The sequence below is a fragment of the Thermobia domestica genome, chromosome 17 (assembly GCF_964235325.1).
Source record: "Thermobia domestica chromosome 17, izTheDome1.hap1.1, whole genome shotgun sequence".
NCBI lineage: Eukaryota > Metazoa > Arthropoda > Insecta > Zygentoma > Lepismatidae > Thermobia > Thermobia domestica.
In genome coordinates this window covers 12,530,431-12,554,260 of record NC_137470.1, presented here as the reverse complement: position 1 = coordinate 12,554,260, position 23,830 = coordinate 12,530,431, and the positions used below count along the sequence as shown (strand labels likewise).

Genomic DNA, 23,830 nt, shown 5'->3' with positions numbered 1-23,830 from the left:
ACTTTTCCCCAAATGAGTGTATCTCAAAACTAGCTTCACCATTGTCTTTCTGATTAAATTCTAGCCAGAAATTATGTATCATATTATCCTATTCCAATTTAAAAAAAAACTTGACCTTAATTCAAAATGGCGGATTTCAAGATGGCTGCCGTCAAGGTCATACCTACCATACAACTTCCCCCTAGGTTTTATATGTATCTACATTGTTGTTCTTTCATTAACATTCCGTTTACAAAGGTTAGTAAGGGACTTCTGCAGTAATCTCCAATAACCACATCATAACTCTTAAAAATTATATATATATAGAAAACATGCACCATGGCAAAAATTTCTGTCATCACAAATAATACATATATGTCCTCTATCAGCTAGAAAAAAATCATTGAAATCGGAGCCGGACAATTGGGTGATGTCCCTTGTTAATTATCCTCGCTTAACTCGCTTTTCCAATAATCTTGAACGACAGGGTCACAAACACAGAAACATCGAGAACAGTTAAAATCAGAAAGGCTCTCCCACCGGGAATCCGGAACCCAGGACTTAATTCTTGCCTGTTGAATCAACGTTATTCAATACCACCTTCAGATAATACAGTAGATAGCACCAGAACTTTGTTTACTACCAGAAAATCATAATCATTACCTTAATTAAATATTAAATAACTAATATTAAATAACTAATATTAAATAACTCCATGTTCTATGGAACCCGGAGGTTCAATGCCTCGTTCACATAAGTTCTCCATTGACTTTTGTCCCTAGCGAACTAGATCCAGTTTCTATTTTGTATTCCTATTTCTAAGTCATCTATGTTAATATTGTCCACTCACTTGTGTTTAGGTCTTCCTAATAGTTGTTTTCCGATTGGACTTCCAGTTAAAACTTTGAAAGCGTTCCTACTTTATTCCATTCTGATTACATGAGCTGCCCATCTGAGCTTCCAAGACTTGATGACCCTAACACGTTTGGTAAACGGTATAAATTATGTAGTTCTTCGTTATGAAGTTTCCGCCATTCTTCATTCCCATTCCTCTTGATTCCGAATATTCGTCTCAAGATCTTGTTCTCAAATACTTTCAGTCATGTTCTTCCCTCAGAGTTAGCGAGCATGTTTCGCAATCATGCAACACCTCAGGCATAATTAACTAATATTGCTACTAGAATAATACAGGTTTATTCAAAAAAAAAAAAAAAAAAAAAAAAAGATACAAACATGATTCGAACGTTACTTGTTTAAGAAAAGTTTACAAATTGTTGTTAGTAATTATGCTGTGCATTCAATATGAGCACCGTGTGTTACAGGACAAATGTCAAAACGGTGGCTCATTTCTTGCCACACACGAATCAGCTGGTCTCTAGATATAACTGCAGTTTGTATGGCTTCATGTGCAGACGATGTTTTAGAACTCGCCATACCGTTGGTTGAGGAATGTTAAGTTCTTTGCTTGCTCGTGATGTGGATTTCTTTGGGCTCCTTTCGTAAAGTGTACGGATACGCTGGACATTCTCGTTCGATGTGCGTGGACGTCTCGTGCTTTTCTCTTTGCACATGAAACCATCTTCTACGAATTTTCGATGCCACTCGTAAATTTGCTTATGATGCGGCGGTTGTTTATTCAATTGACGGCGAAATGCTCGCTGAACTGCAACAATGGACTCAAGTTTTGCCAATTGTAGCACACAAAAAGACTTCTCCTGTGGTGACGCCGCCATTTTACTACAGACAAACAATAACAAACAACAGCGCCAATGTAGCGTGATTGGAACTTCTATCCGGGCTGTTTAAATTGTAAACTTTTCTTAATCAAGGAACGTTCGAATCATGTTTCTATCTTTTGTAGTTTGGAAGAAATAAATGTTTGAAATCTGTTCTTTCTTTTTGAATAACCCTGTACATCATTACTAGAATATATTTCATTTCAAAACTATAAAATACTTTATTACTGGTTTAGTTTTCCGACAGTTTAATTGACAGTTTCTAGTATCGGCTTTCTATAACTCTATAGTCAGCTTAGCTCTTGATAATCTTATATCTGCAGCACTGAACGTTGCTATTGGGTTTTGATGTCTAAATGTGTTAAATTCAAACACCGATATCTAGAGTAATTTGAATCCCATTTTAAGTACACGATATTCCGTTTCTTATGCTAGTTTATAAGGTTCAATTCAGGTGTTCAAAAAATGGAACCCACGGACAACAGAGTGCAAGTCTGCAGGTCAAAATAAAGCGAAAATATTATAAACTGGTATAATCTCTGGGCCTCCTTCAGCCGCTACATGGAATATAAAATTTCACTGTGGCGACGTCACATATTAACTTAGAACCATGTGTCCACCAAGTAGTTACATAGATTCTTACGTTAATAAATGGTGCCAGTGTCAACGCATATCGACTTTAACTGGCATCTGGAAAGAATCGATACACCTGATCTACTTCCGCTTAAAGATATGAGTAGTTCCAAATTGTTGTATGATTTCGTGTTTGCAGTAGAGCAAAATTTTTCTACTTTTAGATATACTCATGCAAAAAACATTCATTACAAAGAATTCAAAGAATGAAATCAAATTTGATGCTTAGAACAGAATGTCAGATACGATTAAGCATTTACACGTTAATCAGACAGGATATTTTTTACACTCTGTAACCATGGCGGTCTCGGAAGCGAGTATCAGAAGTTTATACTTTGTATCTCATGGCTGCCTCTGGACTAGATATTATGATAAATTTCCATAGCCCACATCAGCCTCGGAAGAAGGTATTAGGATTGATCTCCGTAACCCGTGACGGCCTCGGAAGCAGGTATTGTAGATGAGCGATTAGGACTGACACTAATCGCTTCTTGGTCGGGTCGTTCGCTTTTGCAGATATATATATATATTTTTTTTTTTTTTTTGAGGGAGGACCAATGGACGAGTTGTCGGATTCCTTCGTAGATTTCCGTATTATCTTTTTTTCCCTGAAAATTGCAGTTCTTTCTGTCGTCTGTCTGTTTATAACCATAAAAACACGTGTTTGTAGTAAAAACACGTGGTTTATAGTACGTGAGGATGCTCTTCGTTTTGCACCAATCGTTTAGCACTTCCATTTACGTGAAATAAATCTTTTTCCTTAAACTGTGGAAAATATATATCAAAAGTTAACATATAGAATATATTTGAATTAATTTTAAAATATGTTGGAAGAAAACTCTTGAAATTCTGAATTTACTCAACATAGGAAATGGGACACCTCAAGTTTCTATTAGTTTTTATAAAGTGTGAGCTTAAAGGATTTACTTAGTGCTAAGATTACCCGTATCATAATTAACTAGACATTCTAATGTTTTGTTTTTTTCTGAAGCTTAACGTTCTTTTTGAACATTCAACCTATGTGAGACATGCACAGTGAGAATACAGAGATGTGGTATCCGAACCATATGAGCTCCCACGGGATACGAAGCCGGATCTCTCGCCCAGAAGGCATGTACGCTAATCCGATGTCCGAGAAGAAAGGTCCACGAGGAAGCTCATAGTAATAATCTACTTGAGATAGAGAACAATTTCTGATTTAATTGAAACGTAAACATGACATTATTATTATTAATAGTAGTAGTAGTAGCAGTTGTTGTTGTTGTGGTAATGTAGATCCTTCGGTATAACTTTGAAGCGGGCATATTCTGGCTCAGTGGTTGAGCGTTCACCTCTGATGGGTGAGGTCTCTGATTTGATCCCAGTTCGCGCCAAGTGAGCCTCAGGGTGAACAACCACTGTATGTATAGGTTTTCCCGGGGTTCTCCAATTTCCTTCCACACTCTTCATTCCACCATTTCAAGGGTTTCTCATCATCACTGTCGCCTTTTGCCTACACAGTAGAGATGCAAGGGCTCGGAAAAAACCCGACTTTTTTGAAAAAAAACTAGGTTTTTTCTGCTTCGCTTTTTTGCTTGGGAAATTTTGGGCTTTTTTCAAAATTCTGCTTTAAATTGATAAACGAGATTTTGTTTCGCTTCTCTATAACACAAAAGTCATTTAGTTAGTGGTTGATGCTGATAATAATATAAAACCTCGAAAATAAACTATGAATTTCGAAAAGATATTTCAAACAATTTTTCTTCAACATATTTACATTATGAATTCCACAGGATTAACCAATGTATATAATAAGAATTTTTTAACCTCCTATATACAAAAGTAAGCAGAGTTGGCAAGAACCATGGTTGCTTTTGAAAATGCCAAAAACCCGTTTTTTGGGGGATGTTTAAACCAGGCTTTTTTGGTTTAATCCAGGCTTTTTTGATTTAGATTTTTTGCTTTATGTGTTTATATTACATATTCACAGAAATAAGTTTGTTTCGCCTTGGTGTTATTATGCAACAACGGGGTTATGCCGGAAGAACTCCCATAAGCTTAAAGAAGTCCGGTCAGTAAATTTCTTAAATTGAGAATTTCCCGCCCTAGCCACTGGGAAAATCCCGTCATTACTTGAAATGTAGGACAATAACGGGAAAATCTGCTTTGCATGTAAAATTTAAAGGCCAACGTATCATAATCAGTACGCTAAAACTGAGGTATTAAATTACAAATTTAGTACGTAGATATCATTGAAAGTCCAATCCAAGCTAATGTTGGAAGCTACGTAGACAATCGATAAATTTTGCCAATTTCTATCAATATATTTAAGCAATCTTGGCTTCTTTATAAAACAACAGGCATTTAGGCATACAGATATATACAATTTGGTTTCGTTTCGCATGTTTGGGCTTAACATCCTTACGAAATACCGAGGTTATCAAGGAGAAGACTTTCGCTTAAACTTACATCCGAACCGCTACTTGGTTTACGCATGAAAGAAGGGTTATGGTTCGACCGAGAATTGAACATGGGACACCTTGATTAAAAGGTGAAAGGGAAATAAAACTATTGCAGGTGGTTTGATATCTGGAAACGTTACCATGAAGTTCACACGATTCGCATTTTTCATTCTTTTTATTTTTTTGGTTTAAACCAGTTATTTAAAAAAAAAAAAAGTTGGTGTAAACCAGCCAACCCTAAAAGTAAACACTTCTTTTAAAATAATACGCAAATAACTAGCAAAATAGTATGTAGTATTTTTACTTCAAAATATTCCATACCCTCTTCTTGAAACAAAATAAAATTAAAATAAAACATAAGAGAAATACTTAGATTTATATGATACACTTAAAGGCTGCACATCTAGAGCTTTTGGTTCTGTATATTCTTGAAATTCTACAGTTAAGTTTTATATAACCACCATCACGGCTTATCCAATCCTCAAGTTTTCTGATTTTTTAACAAGAGGGATTCAACATATCATTACGGAACTCCCCCCCCCCCCCAAAATGACTACGGAATATATGTAAGTTAAGCTAAATACGACTGCACAACAAACATGAGTGAGTGATTAGCTTTTGCGCTTCTACCGGTAAGTCAGGGATTCAACCAGCATTCGACCATTCTGACAAAGCTTTTCTTCATTCCATCTGTGAATGTAGAAATAGTGCGTGTATTGTGAGTTGGCCGACTTCCTTTCTTATTGTTTTTAAATCGTTATTATTACTAATTACCAGCAGTGACGGTTTTGCAAAGGTTAGGGGGCGGTCTTTCGGACTGAAGCCCGTTCCCCAAAGTTACGGAATGTCTGCAACAAACGAAATATCTATTAGTTATGCCTTTACTCATAAACTTTAAGCTCCCGTCAAATAAAAATTACGAATGTTTAGAAAAACTAAACATTAGTAAGAAAAACCCTTCCCAAAATACTTTTCTAAATCCACCACTGATTCTCAATATAAAATGATTTTTAAGGTTGTATCCGGAAGATTATTGCTAAACATATAAACGAAACGAAATATTAGTTGTGTCTGTACCTATAAACTTCAAGCACCTCCCAAATAAAATTAGAACTTTTTAGGAAACGAAACAATCAGAAAAACCCCTCCTAAAGTACTTTTCTAAATCCGCTACTGATTATTTGTATAAACCGGTATTCAAGGTTTGTCCGGAAAATTATTGCTAAATCACTTGACAGCTACAGTATAACAGAAGTGTGGAAATACGGTTTGACGGATATATTGAAAAACGTACGCTTTGACGGATAAATAGAAAAACGGGCAAGTTTAACATTTGCGCTAGAAGTTAAAGTACTAAAACTCTTAGAAATGAAACACGAATGACAAACTAAAATGATCTAGAGAAGAAAAAAGATGTCGATAACTCAAAAGTTAAAATAAGGTTAAATAGCCTCTAAAATTGCCCTCAAATACTACATTCTTCATGTTAGCTTTAATTCGTAAAACATGTGCTCCATCCATCTTGGTGGTGAATTTTAGAGCGAAATATGGCATTTAGGTTATAGAATTCTTATCTAACTATAGAATATACTATAAGAAAGCTATTTAGATAGAAAAATCATGAAAATGAAAAAAAAGCCAAAATTTCCAAAATTCTCGTTTTTTTCCCCAAAAAAGCCGGCTTTTTATGTAAAAAAAAAAAAACATCGATTCAAAAAAGCCGGCTTTTTTGCATCTCTACTACACAGCATTTCAATGGAACGTAAAACTGAAAAATTTTAATTAATTTTACTCGACTCTGTGATGCATCGTTTGAAGATGGATTTATCTACTTAAAAAGTTTGAAATAATTTTTCTTACTTCTTGTACTGAAAAGTTATTTTAAATACTGGACAAAACATAAATTAGTATGTAGCTGTAATTGTTTGTTGAAAGGAAATAATCAAAGACGATACAATATGTAAGTCAACTATACTGTAAATTAAAATGTTCTATTTTTGAGAAACTGAAACATGTAACAGTTTCACAAAATTACGGTCGCGATGGTTTAGTCAGTAAGACACCACTCTATCAACAGATAACCCGGGTTGAATCCTTGATGGGATGGTTTGAAACAATTTACCCTAATTCAAATGTGGCTACTGGGGTTCACCCAATCTCTTTGTAGTGGATACCTGGGGACAAAGGCGATCAGGGTGGTGCTGACCGGTGACCACCACACCTTATCTCAATACCATGGTTATGGAAGAGTAAAATCGTACCTTCACATTGCTCGTGGACATTTGGTCTACTCCGAATGGATAAAATGAAATGAAGTATTTGAGTTTAACATCTCACGCATATGCCCTTTAGTTGAAGAGAGACGATGATGAAAACTATTGAATGATGATGGAAAAATTGGTGGAATGAGAAAGTGGGAAGAAACGACAGTACACCGAGAAAACCCACGAGCACGATGCTGTCCACCACAAACTTACTTTACCACTGAGCCACGCCGCACCCTACTCCAAATCAGTGTTTCTTTCAGAAAAAATGTTCCGGGGGGGGGAACACGTAGTATACGGAGGGGCACATATTATTTTCATACGGTCTCGGTATAACTTAGCAGCTTCTTTTCTAAAGTTATATAAAAATGTCAATATTGTTATTTCTTGTCCACGAAAATACTGAAGTGTATGATCCCAATCATCACCATAAAGTTAAAATATTTATTCATGGCCTGTAAAAGTTTTCTTTTTTCGGTTCGAAAAATATAATTGGCAAATACAATAGAAATGTACTAATAATATTAAATACAATAGACATTTATAAAAGTTTTACATTATAACTTCGTCCGTATGACAAAAATTCACTTCGTAGTTTGTTTTTAATCATTAAAGAAGACGTATTCTTCTCATCTTTGCTTTGGCGTATGAATTGATTACCTCATTGATAAAATTCGAATTTGGCACTTCTTCACCCTCAATGCTGATCAACATACAGTGCTTCAAGTTTTCTTCTGCCATACGAGATCGCAATTTTGTTAATATCCTGTTCATTGTGCTGAAAGACCTTTCAACACTGGCTGTTGATATAGGTACACACATGACCGATTCACATATTTTATGTAGATTTTCATAACCAATTTTCACTTCAAGTACTTTTGGAAGAACGGGGTCTATATCCAAACAAGCATTTTCAGTGCTCTTCATCAGTGACCGAAGGAAAAATTGAAATGACTTTATATAATATCTGCCCATAACGGTTCCATATCAACATCGACGAAATAGTTGCACAGTTTCTTTACATCATCTACACACTTGATACTTAAAAACATGCCTATGTTTTCGAAGTAGGATGCACTTTCCATTAGGCCAAGGGCGCGGTCGTTGAATCTATTTGATATCTCTTCGACAACCTGCAACACATAACTCTTCAGGTCCTTAAGCGTTTTCTCAGGATCTTCGTCTTCCACAAAAGTCTTCGAAAATTCTTCAGGCTTTTGCATGGCCTCCAAAATCATGGTCCTCAATTCGCTATTGGTGCTACAACATTCATCCGCTATCTTCGTAAGATGTTCTTTAGTGGCATCGATCATAGACATCAGAGATGAAAATGACAAGGTTGCATTTTGAAGCTGCTTACTCAAGTGAGACAACGCACTTAGTAATGCATCCATAACACAAAGTGTGATAATAAAGCTTTTGTTGGTTATTTCGCTTAAAATTCCTCCCGCAAGTGACGCAAAATCAACCCCTTCTTTGTGAATATGCTCAAGAGCCAACAAAATTCCCGAGAAGCACCTTTTCACTGCATTCACAATTCTATAGTGACTTAGCCACCGTACTTCAATGCATTCAGGTACTTTTAGTATAGGATCGTTTATGATTGCCTGAATTTCATGCAGAATGTTTTCCCGCTTAGGTGATCTACTAAATAGATTGTATATGTCTTTCAATGTATGGAAAAATCTTTTAACTTTGGGATTCTTGTTTCTGCACGTAGCAGCAGCAAGTGACAGCACATGAGCTCTGCAGTGAATATACGGTATATCTCTGCCAGCTTTTGTTGACAGAATCCTGCGAACACCAGAACTGTTGCCAGAAAAGTTAGACGCACCATCGAAACTAAACGCTATGAGATTTTCGTATTTCAAATTGTGATTTTTCATTTCAGTGTCTATAGCATTAGCAATGGTATCGGCTTTGCAATCAGGTATGGTCACCAGCGCCAAAAATGTTTCAACCGGAGCACTGTCCTCTACATATCGCAAACACATGCTAAGGGCCATTTTATTATTTATTGATGTACTTTCATCAGCCATTATCGAAAACTTTTTATCTCTGATTTTTTGAGTCACTTTAGAACGTAAGACTTCACCAACACAACTCAACAATTCGGAAGCAGTGTTCTTACTGCAGTAGTTAGAGCGTTCACTTTGTTCATTTTTCCACGTTTCTAGTTCTGGACTACACTGTACAAGCAAATTATTCACTAGTGCCTCATATTTTGTTGTATGTGGCACTTCTTCTTTAACGAAGAAGTACAATCCACGAACAAGCATTCCCAGCGATTGGCGGTTTCGATCTTTTTCGGCTTCACTTTGACGAAGAACTTGAGAGTATACAGGGTTATTTTTTACTTGCATTCGCAGCCTGTCCATCTCAAGGCTTGCAATGTGCGCTTTTGAATGATTATGCTTTTCCAGTTTTCCGTCTTTTCCTAATGCATTTTTATATGCTGTGAATGGATGAGTCACGAAAACACCTCCCGTTTTCTGCTGCACATTAGGGTCATTCTTCATATATCGCTCACAATATTTACAAAAGGCACCTCCACGTACTTTGTCCTCGTACAGCCACTCATACTGTTGTTCCCACTGTTTATTATACAAACGCTTCTTCTCAACAGAACAAAGGTTTTGCTCATTTATATTTGCCCTATCATCTGCACACTTTGAAATACATTTCGACTGCTCAACATCAATACTTACATCCTTCTCTTGTTCTAGTCCGTTTGCATTTCCCTTACACTTACTTTTATCTGGCGTATTATCACTTAGACTTGTACAGTCAGTCGACAAGGAATTCGATGGGCCAGGGTCCACAGATGTTTCAAGCTTAATGTCCAACTTTTTTTCCTTTATAACAAAATTCAAGATAGATGTTTGACTTTCGTTTTTCCTTTTCTTGTTAGAAGACATACTGAACAAATCACTCACCTGTAAACAAGACACACTAATTGAAAGCACAAAACTATAATCGCCAATATTAACCTAATCAGAATAACTTACATGTGGTATTCGTTTCAGATATACGTGCAACACGACGTTCAATTGTTACTCTTCCGTTCAAGGTTGGCAGTTACAGACACAAGATACCACCTAATTGCTAAATATGAAAAAGAAAACAACTATCGGCACGAGCTTTAGAACACCTTGGTAAAGTAGCAAGATTAAAACCGTTTGTTTATCTGTTTATTGTCTTCTGAAAATATTTATTTCCCACTGCTGGTACTATTCTATTTATTATATTATAGATGTATTACTTTGGTCTCTCCGGGGGGGGGGGGGCACTCTCGGAGCTCCGGGGGGGCAGTGCCCCCCCAAAAACATGTCTGGAAGAAACACTGCTCCAAATGGAGAGCGTACTTAATAAAAGTAAGTTCCTGAATCTGTTCTCAACTGCAACTACTAAATTCATAAAATAAGTTCTTCATTGCAAATCTGTTTTGAACTGTAACTACTGAATGAAATACAGAGATAGGCAAAAAATCTAAAAACACTTCATACAGGACACGTAAGTTTGACCCCACACTCTACAACACGTCTTGCGATTGCCGATCGTTTTTTTTTTGTTTGTTTGTTTGTTTTCAATGTGCCACGTGGGCCTTCCTCTTCCGTAAGCAGTAACCAGTTCACCTCTGAGTGTCGTGGTGTGAAAGTGGTGCGATAAAATGGGCGACCTGACAGACTTCCAAAGAGGCATGATCGTTGTTGCCAGTCTGGTAATAGCTTCAGTGGCAACAGTGGCGAACATTGTGCGGGTATCAAAAGGCACTGTGTCCAATGTCACGAGGGCATACACAATTCATGTGCAAACGACGTCTGCAAAGCACAACAGTCGTCGAAAGACAATCCTCTCAGATAGGGACCGGAGGGCATTAAAACGGATTGTAGCAGCTAAATAAAAAAAAAAGACCGCTGCAACGAAAATTACATCTGAACTCAATTCCGGCCTACAAAATCTGGTTTCATCGAAAACAGTGCGACGAGAACTTCATAAAATGAAAATTCATGGCAGGGCCGCTATCGCCAAACCCCTGCTCACAGCAGTAAATGCGAAGAGGCGTATCCAGTGGTGCAAGGACCAGAAGGCGTGGACTCATGAGCAGTGGAAATACGTAATGTGGTCCGATGAATCGACCTTCACCTTGTTTCCAACAACCGGTCGTGTTTACGTATGGAGAACACCGTCACAGGTCTATGACACAGACTGTCTGCTTCCAACTGTAAAGTATGGGGGGTGGTTCTGTTACAGTATGGGCAGTGATATTGTAGTTTTCTGCAAGTGCCATCATAGCCCTACATGGAATGATGAATGCTAAGGCGTATGAGGCCATTTTGGGGGACCAGGTTCTACCCATGGGCCAAATATTGTTCCTTGATGGCGATGGCATCTACCAAGATGATTTGGCACCCTGTAACTCTGCAAAAACGGTGAAATCATGGTTTGAGGAGCATGACCAGGAGCTATCACACCTCCCCTGGGTCCCACAATCACCTGATCTGAATATCATTGAGCCATTGTGGTCTGAATTAGAAAAGCGTGTACGGTCTCATTACCCTCCACCAGCATCAGTTAAGGAACTGGAGCATATTTTTGAGGAACAATGGTACAAAATTCAACAATCACGATTCAGGAGCTGTATATGTCCATTCCACCTCGGATGCAAACTGTTTTGGACGCAAAAGAATTCCCCACACCATACTAGGTATGATCTTCACACATTTGCAAACGTTTTAGATTTTTTGTCCAACCCCTGTGTGTACATTAAATATATTTCACAGCAACGTTATGAATACTTTTTTCTTACTTCATAAATTTAAGTCTGTTTAACAATGAAGTAATGCTAAAACATTTCAGTTTTTGATCGTTTTAGTATTTTATTGGTTATTGTTTTTAATGTAACATATAATGTGTTATTTTTTACAATGTAAGGATCTGATAGTTCTAACCAATTCCCTGGTTTAATCCGATGCTTTTCCTTTTTTTACAATCTTGGAATATCTGCTCCAAATCTTTCCAATCTGCAGATTTTATCTCAGTTTCAAATGAAAAAGTTATGAAAATGAAATGAAATCTTTTAGTTTAACGTCCCACTATTATGCCATTTAGGGTAAGGGAGACAACGATTAAAGCAAGTGATTGATAATGGGAAAACCCCGAGAAAACCTACGGACACGATATCGTCCACCACAAACTTACTTGGTCAGGAATAGAACCAGGGACCCCACGCACAAGATGTGATCATTCTATCACTGAGCCACCATGCCCCCTATGTTTATTTTGTAAGAAAAGAAAGAGATTCAGATAAAGTCTTTCATCAATCATTTCTTTGCTAGACAAGTATAGTTTTAGTAATAAAGTTTAAAGTGTATCTCGAGTGACGAATTTCTTTTGGGGGGTCGGGACCCAGTAGTCTCCCCGCGTGGGTTGGTTTCTGTGCTTTCCCTCCTTTACCCTCTGTATACGCCAATAATTGCAGCTATCAAAAGAAAATAGTTCCACGATTTTACATATAACTTAACAATTGCACGAATTTTGAGTAGTTGAAATTTCAGTACATTGTTGTCAATATTAGAGACGAGACCGAGAGTTCCGAGACTTAACTTGATCTCGTCTCGATTCATAAATGCTTCTCACATTCTCAATCTCGTCTCGAGTAAGTATCGATGTCTTAAATCTACATCTTCCTTGACTTATCTCTTAGATGTCTCGTCTCTAAATTTCTAGAGGAATCGAGACTAGTTTCGATCTCGGTACCATCCTTAGAACGACTCTCTCGGCCGAGTTTGTAAACGGGGTCAATCCATTACTGTCTTCACAGGTAACGACGACTTTAAGGTGGCTATCCATATCCCATTTAAAATATAAATATTCCCTAGCTTCTATGCAGCCTGCACAGTAACAAATAAATGATGGTTGCCTATAACAAAGGGATATGACTTTTGTTTCTGCAATTATCGCAGCCGAGTTTGTTAATGAAGTCAATCCGTTAATATCTTCACGGCTAACGGTGAATTTAAAGAGTGGCTATTCATATCCCATTTAAATATAAATATTCACTAGCTTCTATGCAGCCTGCCCAGTAACAAAGAAATGATGGTTGCCTATAACAAAAGGATATATAGTTTTGTTTCTGCAATTATATCGGACGAGTTCGTTAATGAAGTCAATCCGTTAATATCTTCACGGGTAACGGTGAATTTAAAGAGTGGCTATTCACATCCCATTTAAAATATAGATATTACTTAGCTTCCATGCAACCTGCACAGTAACAAAGAAATGTTGGTTGCCTATGGTAAAAGGATATGTCGCTTTTCTTGCTGTAAAATGTTCCTCCGAATTTCCTATACAAAATGTCGTGTAAGCCACTTTACTCCTTTCGCGTAGTTTATGTTTCTGTTATGTTGTTACTCTTGTTGATTTGGAGTTCAACGTCTCTTTGAGCACTGAGACCTAATTGAGAAGATGACGCACTGATTAACCTAAACTTTACGCTACGAGAAATCTCTTCATCTATTTTCAGTAATAACATTTTAATCCACAAGAATTAATGTATTTCCAGAATAAAACAGAAATTTAACATAACTCGTATAGGCTCATGAAATGAAGCGAAATGAAATGCTTGGTTTAACGTCACACACTAGATGCGGTTTTGAAAATGAGTGAAAATAAATGCAAATGAAGGAAGAAGGAATATTCGTAAAAGTAGAAAAAGAATAAACAAGAAAAATAGGCCACGGAATCAATGTTGGCTGCAATAAGTCATATTACGAAGATGAAACTAGATCTTCCTCACATCAGAGGTAAGCGTTCTATCAATCAGACGATATATACAGGGTGTTAATGGATAGCGTGTTACATATTTGGAAGCTGATTCTGCGCGCCAAAATACGAACAATATATTTATATAAAAATATGTCGTAAACTATATAGTTTTCCAGGAGGCTGACGGACCATCTGCAGGAAATTGCTTGCATAAGTATGTCATTCACCTACCTAATGACGGACAAGAGCTACAAATGGTTAATCTAACAATCTATTAATTTTAGCTTGTCTCATAAATGATTTCTTCGGCGAGATTCGTTCAGTCACTTCTCATCTGTGGTTATGCAACCACCCGTAACATAAACTCTTCAGGTATGTTTAATCCGATTGCAAAATCGACTTTTTCAAAACGAATACCTCTTTCCTAGTGATGTGGCGATCTCTTCATGACTATTTCTACACACCTCTACTTCAGGGATTTTTTGAAAATCTTTCGTGCCGTTTCGAGCATTACTTGCTCAGTTATTCAGCATCTTTACCATATATGAAAAATAAAATGAAATCTTTCAGTTTAACGTCTCACGTTATGCCCTCAAGTTTGTGAGAGATGATGATGATGATGATGGAACAATTGGTGCAATGTGAAAGTGGGAGGAAGCGGAAGTACCCCAAGAAAACCCACGGACACGATGTCCACCTCACACTTATTGGCCGCGGATCGAACCAGGGACCCCCCCGGATCAGAGGTAAGCGCTTTACCACTGAGCCACCATGCCCCTTTTTACCATATATGAATTTGAATATAACAGAGATGTTTTTGTGAATAACTCTTTGATGGCCAGCTGTATGTTCATTGTTTGTTGAGGACACACCGCTTTAAACATGCTTTCCTCCTGTTTCCGGTGATAGTCAAAATAATTAGCAGCAAATATTTCTTGCATAGTAACAGGTGTGCGGAGTTTCGCACCGAAGTAATGTTTATGGTAAATGTTTGATTAGAAGTAAAAGAATGCGTGAAATATATACCTTTGAGCAACACCTTCGGTGTTGCCCCTATCGATTCTCGGGCTAGCTGCTGTTCTTGAATGCGAAAAATAAGATTAATGGAATTTCTGAACGGTATGCAACCTGGATCATTGCTTAAAAGCTTGGGTTGCCTACCTCACAGACAATAGGATATATTGGACAGGTAAGAGATTCTAAATTTTCACTCCCCAATCTCCCCTTGAACCGAAATTAATAATAAAGAATGGCTTCCTACTCAATTACATCTGGTAAAGATTTGTCTGTGTACAAAATTTCTTGGCTGTAGGTGAATCGTTTCTATGCGAAAATCTATTCTACTATATATGCATTAAAAAATATAACATGATTTGCATTATATTAGCATTGGTTCCTTGGATTGAAGTTTAGCGTTTCCTTTAGCATCGAGGCTACATAAGATGTTGTCCTATAGCTTAAGATAGAATTCTCACAACATGTTGAAATGAAATGAAACCTTTTAATTTAACGAATGACAATTATGTTCTTCAGGCTAAGGGACGATGATAATTAACCCTTTTGGAATTTTTAAGGCAAATTTTAGGCTTTTCAGTCGAGCAGCAACTGCATCATCACTATTTATCCTAGAATCATAATTCGTATCTAATTCTCTTCACAATAATAACAATAAAAAAACCTTCCAAATAGTACAATTAGCATTCCGTAACGTATACCTGAAAAGGAAATTCGAGGAAAATGAAGATTTTTCTGAAAAATCCATTTTTCTGAAGTTTAGATCCCTCCAGACCGGTCCTGTGTTAATGTACAGATCTCAAAAACACTTGAAAAGTACTAAAAGCATAAATGCCATAACACGTGTACTATGTCTGATGGTCATGTCGATGACATATACAGTGCGTTCCACGAATAACACTAAGGTCTGTCTCCTGAAGAAACCAAGACAGAAACATGAAACCTCTTGTAAACTTCAAGGGACATAAAAGACAATATTATGCTCATAAGGAAATTCCCTCATGAGGGGCGCCCAAGGTGGTTACGGGGGAAAACTTCAAAATTTTAAATAGCAATTACCATCATGTCGTACCTCGTTTGGAAGGTAATTACATGTAGAGAGCAGTTCTGCAAGCTGCATATCGCTAGCATGTTCGTAGCCAACATGGCGACCATCCGTGAAGTACGGTCGAAATGCGTTCCAAGCAGAACGCTAAGGCCCGTCTACTGAAGAAACCAAGGCAGATACAAACATGAAACCTTTCATAATCTTCAAGGAACATAAAGGGCAACATTATGCTGATAAGAAGAATCCTCCATGAGTGTGGCAAGGGGATTACGGAGGAAAACTGCGAAATACTAAATAGTAACCTCTATCATGTGGTATCTCGTTTGACAGGTATTCGCATGTAGAGATCAGTTCTGGAAACTGCATGTCACTAGCATGTCCGTAGCCAACACTAATCGGGACTCATGGCCGATTTTGGCGGCCATTCGTAAAGTACGGTAAAAGAAACATTGCAAATCTGTAACCAGAGAGAAACATGGTATCGTTCTAGACATACCACATTGGTCACAATGTCTATCGTAAAAAAATAGAGTAATAAATGGCGTACAGAAGAAACACTAATCGGGTTGCCCACGTTCTGTTCATTGAACAGCCGTGAGGTTGCACTGTGCGAACGACTCGTAGCACCAAAGAGTAACATTTCAGTTCTCTGTTCAAAATACCACATTATATCTACAGTGTAGGAGGGTCAAACGCACCAGCACAAACACACGTGTACGGGCTTCAAACCTACTGCTCCGGGTTGTAATGTAGCACATTGTTGGTCGGAAAATCACATCTGATATTGGTGCATGAGTAAACAGAGTGACTTTGCTCAAGTACGTGTGTCCAACACTAAAGCTCCACCACAAGCAACTTGTCCTCATGAACTACATCTTCTCGCCCGCAAGAGTAGCAGTTCGACAATAGCGCAGTGGTAACGCGTGTGTTAAGTACACGTGCGGTCTGGGGTTCAAGCCTCGGAGGGGAGGATTGATCCGTTTTAGTTCAATTTGCATAGTTTGTGTTTGCAATACTGTTCCGGAGCCAAATGTGTGGTATTTGTATTGTGCGTTCATTCCGAACTAGGCCTATGTTAGACTTTAGAGTTGGTTGTGAACACAATCTAGTCTCTACACGTGATTACCTTTTAAACGAGGTACCACACAATGGGGATTGCTATTTAAAATTTTGTAGTTGCCCCCGTAACCTCCTTGGGTCCCCCTCATATGGGATTCTCCTTATCAGCATAATGTTGTTTTTTTATGTCAATTGAAGGTTACAAAAGTTTTTATGTTTCTATCTGTTTTGATTACTTCAGGAGACGGACCTTAGTGTTATTCGTGGAATGCACTGTATATGTGTTCTTGAATCTCATGAAACCTTTTAGACAGCGTTTGTGAGAGAACAAAATAAGTCTTTTGCGTTGTATTCTTCAAGAGCAAACAGATGACGTCATGACCTCCGTCAACTTGACGAGCTTCTTGTCGAAACACATGTGACCTGTTTCGCAATGCATGTAGGATTGAACTATAAAAAAATTCAGCAGTAATAGATGATAAATGAGTTTTTTTTAAGAACAATACATATCTATAGTATGTGATATGGTATGGCATATGGTATGGTATGGGATATGTACCATTAATCCCAAAAGGGATAAAGCAAGTGAATAGCGAAAGAATTGGTACAATCGAAATGTGGGAGGAAAGGAGAGTACCAGTAGAAAACCCACGGACACGATGTCCTTCATCACAAAGTTGCTTGGTCGGGGTTCGAACAAGAGAGCACACGCGCGGAAGCAAGCGCTCTTCCTCTAAACCACTGTGCCGCCCAAAAATTTCATTTCGAGATTGTTAACTAAATTGAACGTTTTCCATTTAAGCAAACCAGAAAATAAGCTCTCTTGAAGGCAGTGAAAATAAAAGAAAGTCCCGCCAAATATTTATTTTCTTTATTTGATTTTCTTCACATCAACGTGAAGAAAAACATAGAAAACACTTAAGAACAAATGATTCTTGTTACTATTGGACATTTGGTAGAAGCTGAAAGAGAAAGGTGAACAATACTATGATTGGTGGATGATATTAAAGAGATTGAGTGATACATTGAATATCTAATTTCTTTCTTAGATTTTTATCATCCCAGCTTGTATATAATGAGCCATTCTTCTCTTATCTTTTGGCTCGACCAGACTTTTACCACCTTTTCTTATCTTAAAGAGGTACAGCATAACATTCTTTCTTGTTACTGCGTTGTAACCTTTTATCAGATTTTTTTTTTCAGTTTAGTCTACTACGAATATGCACCGGAGGCTAAGAGAGACGATGATGATGAGTTTGATCATAATGGTGAAGTAAAGAAAGTGGAAGGAAGCGAAATAGCCTCGAGAAAATTCACGCACATTGTTGCTTCACCACAGAGCCTACTTGGCGGGAGCTGGGATCGAGCCAGGGATTCCACGCAGCAGACGCGAGCGTCCCGATGTGTTCCATGCAATCTGTCCAACCAACACGAGAGCAAGGGCATGTAGACAAGTCTGCAATTTTTGGGACGGTTCTCCACGGAAAGAAACTGTTTTATTCACCGCAATGCCACGAGTGACGAAACACGGATCCACCATTACACCTCAAATAGTAAGCGGTCATCAAAGGAGTGAAAAAGTGGAAACACTCCTCCTCTCCAAAGACCAAAAGTTTAAGGTTTTGAAACGATGTTTTGAAACGATGCGGTTGACATACTCGTGAAGTGTTTGGAAAGTAGGCGCACAATGACGGCTGAACGATACTCTGAGACCTTGACACGCTTCCGCGGAGCAATGAGGATGAAACGGCCCGGACTTCCCACCGAGGGCATCTTGCTTGAAGACAACGCGCGGAGCCCAGAAGACTACCACGCTGTTGAAGAAATTTCACTGAAACATCATCGACCACCCTCCTCGCTGGAACAGTTCATTTCAGCCTGGATCTCATTTAGCAAATTTCACCTGTTCCTGCACTTGAAGGAGCACCTAGAAGGCCTTCTCTTTTCTTCAGACGAGGAGGGTAAATGCTTCGTGACAACGTGGCTGAACACACAGGGACAGGATTTTTTACCAGGAGGGAATTTTCAAACTCATCCCACGATGCGATTAGCGCTTCAACCGATATGGAGACTAGGTCGAAAATAACCTAATGAATGTACTACGTGTTGACTGTATTGGTTGTATGAAATAATATAGCCTATATACGTTTCGCTGCAGGCTTTGTGACCTTACTTTTTGATTACCCTCGTACAATAGAAAGTGTCCCTCAAACCGCCGTATTCAATTCACTGCATCAAACGTTTTTCATTTTAGAATTGTAAACTATGCTATAAATAGGAATAGGAAGTATATAGAACGGCTAAGTCTTTCTGTATATCTGTAGACAGTACCAGAGCGAAAACCATAGAAGGAAGAGAGAAACTCGTTTATGTGGATTCACTATCACTACAATAGTTATTATCTCTTTCCTTAACCCTCTTTTCAAACCGTAAATGGTACAAATCAACCAGTTCCGGTTTTAACCTTGATCGTCATAAAACAAAAGCCGTAATATGTAGCGAGAAGCTGTTTTCTGCAACCAATTAAGTGTTCCAAGAAAATGTTCAATTTCCACTCTAATCCTTCTATTAAATCCAGAAGCGGTGGAAATGAACCACTTCCGGTTTTAACAGTAATCACGATTATGGATAGTGAGGAGCTGTATTCTGCAACTGAGTAAACAACTTAGTAAAATTGTTCTGTTGTTCACCTTCTTCTGGTTCTGAACAATTTTTTCTTATCGAAGAGGAACCATTTTTGGCTCCTCCGATTGTTTAATTTCGTTCACAAGGTGCTCTGGTAAGTCGGTTTGTCGTGGACAAGAACAAGGACAAGAACTCTCCTCTCCGCATCACGTACGACCTGCGACGAAGATTGTCACTAACCACACATCAGACGGTGGCCTCGTCACCTACAGCCCTTTAGCGTGTGCCCACACAGACTTCCCGGAGTCATCATCGATGGCAGTTTGGGCAGAACGGTCGAAATCCGGCGTCGCGATAATGCCCGAGAGCCGACAACGTCGTTTCCAGCGAGAAAGGGTGGCCGCATCACCCTTGACATCCCTAGTTTTGTCCAAACTTTCAAGGTGAATGACCGGGTGACATTTAGGAATTCAGCCATCTCTGAATCGGAATGGTAATCTAGCCAAGGAGACCATGGCAGTACGCCTCTTTCTTACGTTGGTTAGCCTAAGTTCTTCCATGTTTATCTGCGAAAGTAATGATGTGTAAATATGAAATACAGGATACAGTGTCACCTACACTTTGTTCTCTAATATACCTGCTGCACCCTGCACACTAGCTTCAAACTTTTAGTACAATTTTCTCCATGAGAAGGTAACAACTTATTGATCGCCTCTCTTGTTGTGCAAGTACTATAATGATTATCTCATTATATTTGGTGTTCAGGGGAAAACAATGGTAAGCGCCACTTTCGGTGAAATTGACTTATTGGGTGGAATTGGTTGGGATCCGGCCTCAAAATAGTATGTATCCAGTTTCATTTTGGAAATGTACCTCCAAATGCGATGCTAAGTTTGTTTGGTGTGTGTTATTGCATTGCATTACATAGGAATGTTGAACATTCTTTTCGAGTTTACCAGAAAGTTATAAATTTGTGACATATCATTGTCTCCACGGAGTCCCGCATATAATAAAAAATAAAAGCTTAAAATTACTGACAGATGTATGTTTGTAACGTTATGGTCTAAATATTTCTAAAGTATTCTATCTACAATGACTTTTCCTCGGTTCAAGTAATTGTTTTCGTAGGTTGTTAAGGTATACCTTTCTTTGTTAAAATTATGAGAAATTTTCTTCCTACGTAAACTCTCATTAGATAGGACAAGCCTTTTGCATCCATTAAAAACTCGTAAACACTGTTACATGTGTTATCGATCATGAAGTTAGGCTATTTGTTAATTTTCTGAATGTAAATTCAAGAGAAGCGTATACATTAAATTAATTTCTACTTCAATTGCTTAAGTGTTTTATGGCCTTTTTTTCTGTTTCGACAGGTAATCACTTATTGACGAAATAATTTAACACTTCCTTCCCGTTACAAACCATAATAACCATAAAAAATTAACTGCATTTTACTTACAGTAATATTTTTGTTTATAATCCACTTTATTTCACAATAAGATGTTATGATCGTCTTCTTCGAAAGTTGCGTTAATTCGAACTCCTTGTGTGTTAGAACGTGCATATTTCTTCAAAAATTAGGTATCATTTGGTTCTTAATATTTGAAATAGGAGATTACATATGGTTTGTTGGTTCCAAGATATTACATAAATTAAGGTGGCTGCAGTCTGTCCCGGAACCAATGCCAAAACTCACAGAGAACTCGTTACAAAAACTAAAACACTTTTCACGTGACAAGTACACTTTTCGTAGTCTTACCTCAATCTTCCCGTAGCAAGTACGATTTTCATAATCTTACCTCAAACTTTACGCGGCAAGTATCATTTTCATCATATTACCTCAAACTTTACGTGGCAAGTGCAATTTTCATCATCTTACCGCAAACTTTATGTGGCAAGTACAATTTTCATCATCTTACCTCAAACTTTACGTGGCAAGTACCATTTTCATCATCGTACCTCAAACTTTACGTGGCAAGTACCACATTCATCATCTTACCTCAAGCTTTACGTGGCAAGTACACTGTTCATTATCTTACCTGAAACTTTATGTGGCAAGTAGATATTCATTATCTTACCTCAAACTTCACGTGGCAAGTACGATTTTCACCATATTACCTCAAACTTTAGAACATTCTTTATTTTCATTTGTTCTCTGCATTCGAGAACCCACGGAATATGATCAAAATTCAAATCTAAGCTTGTCCAACATACACTTAAGATTATAAATCTTCTCATGTGTCAACATCCATTGAGTTGAGATCAGGTAAACCCGTTATCTACTCAACAGGCCCCTGCGTATGAGATATACGAGCCGATCGCATGCCACCTGTAAACTATCATAATTTCTTTAAGATTATGTCGCTAGCCTGAATGTAGTATGTCGCCAGGCTTTTAATTAATACGTTAAAATATAACGAATAAATTAGCCAGTTACATATTTCCTTAATTTTTAATTTCATCAATTAAATTCTTCAGAAGTTAATATTTAGTTGATATTCGTTAGAAGCAATCCTAGCGATTCAAACATTAATCTTAAATTATTTCTCGAAAATTGCGTGAGATAAATATTTCTGAAATTTATAAGATTTTAATTTGACGTTTATTAATCATCAGTTTCGTTTGAAAACAATAATAATAATTTCTCCATGCCCTTAATTTTAATTAACTTTCACAGCTCTAGACACTTCTCATTGCATAGTAACGACATTACTTTCTACTGACATACATTTTTAATTAAACCAATTACATTTTAATAGTTAGTTTTTGTTAATGTGTGTTTAACCTCCTCCGTGGCCAATTTACGTATTGTTTTTACACTCATTGAGGGAAAATGTACAGTATAGTGTACATAGTTTTCAACTGTTTGTTTTAAAAATGACATCTGAACAACAGTCATTCAAATGCATTTGTGCTCATTGTAGTGTTCGTTGTTCATTGAAGATTGTGCATAGACAGGTTGCTACTTGTTGGTCAATCATTGAACTACTAATGTGGCGCTGTCTGTGCTTGGTGAAAAATGTGCTTTCCTTGCGTATTAAAACTGTGATTCTATTGAGTAAACAGTGATGATCAAAATAAACAATTGTTCGTTTCTGTATTTCAGAAGACTAATTTTAAATGTTATACACCAAATAACATTGATATTATTCTTATTTGCGTTAAAACGTACTTGAGAAAAAAAACATGTACAGTATACTTTATCCTCGTCGCCAAAAGTGCCTTTATATCGCCGTGACGGGTATGTGACCTAGCAGTACTCTAAGGAAGGGATGGTTGCATAAGAAATTGTGATTAATTTTGAAGAATTTTTATTTTGACTAAGGAAATAACGTAGGTATAGGAACTAAAGGCATAGATTAGAAGCATCACCGCACTGTCCACTCTGAAAATATTCGTATTCTCAGTTTTACAATTTACTGTCTTATATGTTAAGCTAATAACTGCTAACAACTGCTACTAGAGCTTTTCACTCTTCAGGACTTTACTACGGCATGTTCGCAGGGCACTTTTCTAAGTCCTAAATGTGTGCGTGAATTATTTTATTCCTCTCACTGTAACTATTTGAGAATGGAAACTGATTACGCTGAACGTGAATATGTTTCGCTGTCGTAAAGCAAGGAAAGTAATAAATGTAGATAAGGTTCTTATTATTATACAAAACACAGAAGTATTTATTCCGTATATAGAACAATATAATACAATAACTAGAAAACATCATAATCACTAACGTCCGCAGGATTTTTCCAACGAAGGGGGAGGGGGATACCGATATAGAGTTTTTCATTTTATTGCCCTATATATCTTAAGTTAAAATCCATAACATTAATATTGATAGCGTATATCGTCTTTCGCCGCTGTCGCCCATTAGTCAGAACATTCATCTCCAGACATGATGTTGAGAGAATAGAAAGAAAGAGATATGAACAGTGGTGTAATTAATTTTATTGCGTCCTGGATCGATCGATCATTGATTTATTCATACTCCACTACGCCCCTGTCCCAGGTATTTCAGCTGCTGCCTTATATATAGGGTTCCATGTCAGAAGGGCAGACAAAAGGGCAAACACAGAAAGGCCCGAGTCAAAACGGCCCGAGAAAAAAGGGACCCGCTACAAAAGGGTCCGAGTGAGCCACGCATCAAAAGGGACCGAGTTAAAAGGTCACCGGAACAAAAGGGCCCGAGTCAAAAGGGGTCGAATCAAAACGACCCATATCTAAAAGGCCGGGTCAAAAGGGTCACAAGACAAAAGAGTCTTAGTA

At 37.6% G+C, this 23,830-nt stretch overlaps 1 protein-coding gene across 1 annotated transcript; it reads right to left on the bottom strand.

Moving 5' to 3' along the window:
• Nucleotides 1-8,009: 8,009 nt before the first annotated feature.
• LOC145673936 (zinc finger MYM-type protein 1-like) lies at nt 8,010-9,971 on the bottom strand. Its single transcript, XM_081743749.1, has one exon. The coding sequence runs from the start codon at nt 9,969-9,971 to the stop codon at nt 8,010-8,012; it is 1,962 nt and encodes a 653-aa protein (XP_081599875.1).
• Nucleotides 9,972-23,830: the final 13,859 nt, after the last annotated feature.

What these genes read in the sequence shown, in the direction of transcription:
- LOC145673936 (XM_081743749.1), bottom strand. Translation starts at nt 9,971, where the DNA reads ATGTCTTCTAACAAGAAAAGGAAAAACGAAAGTCAAACATCTATCTTG.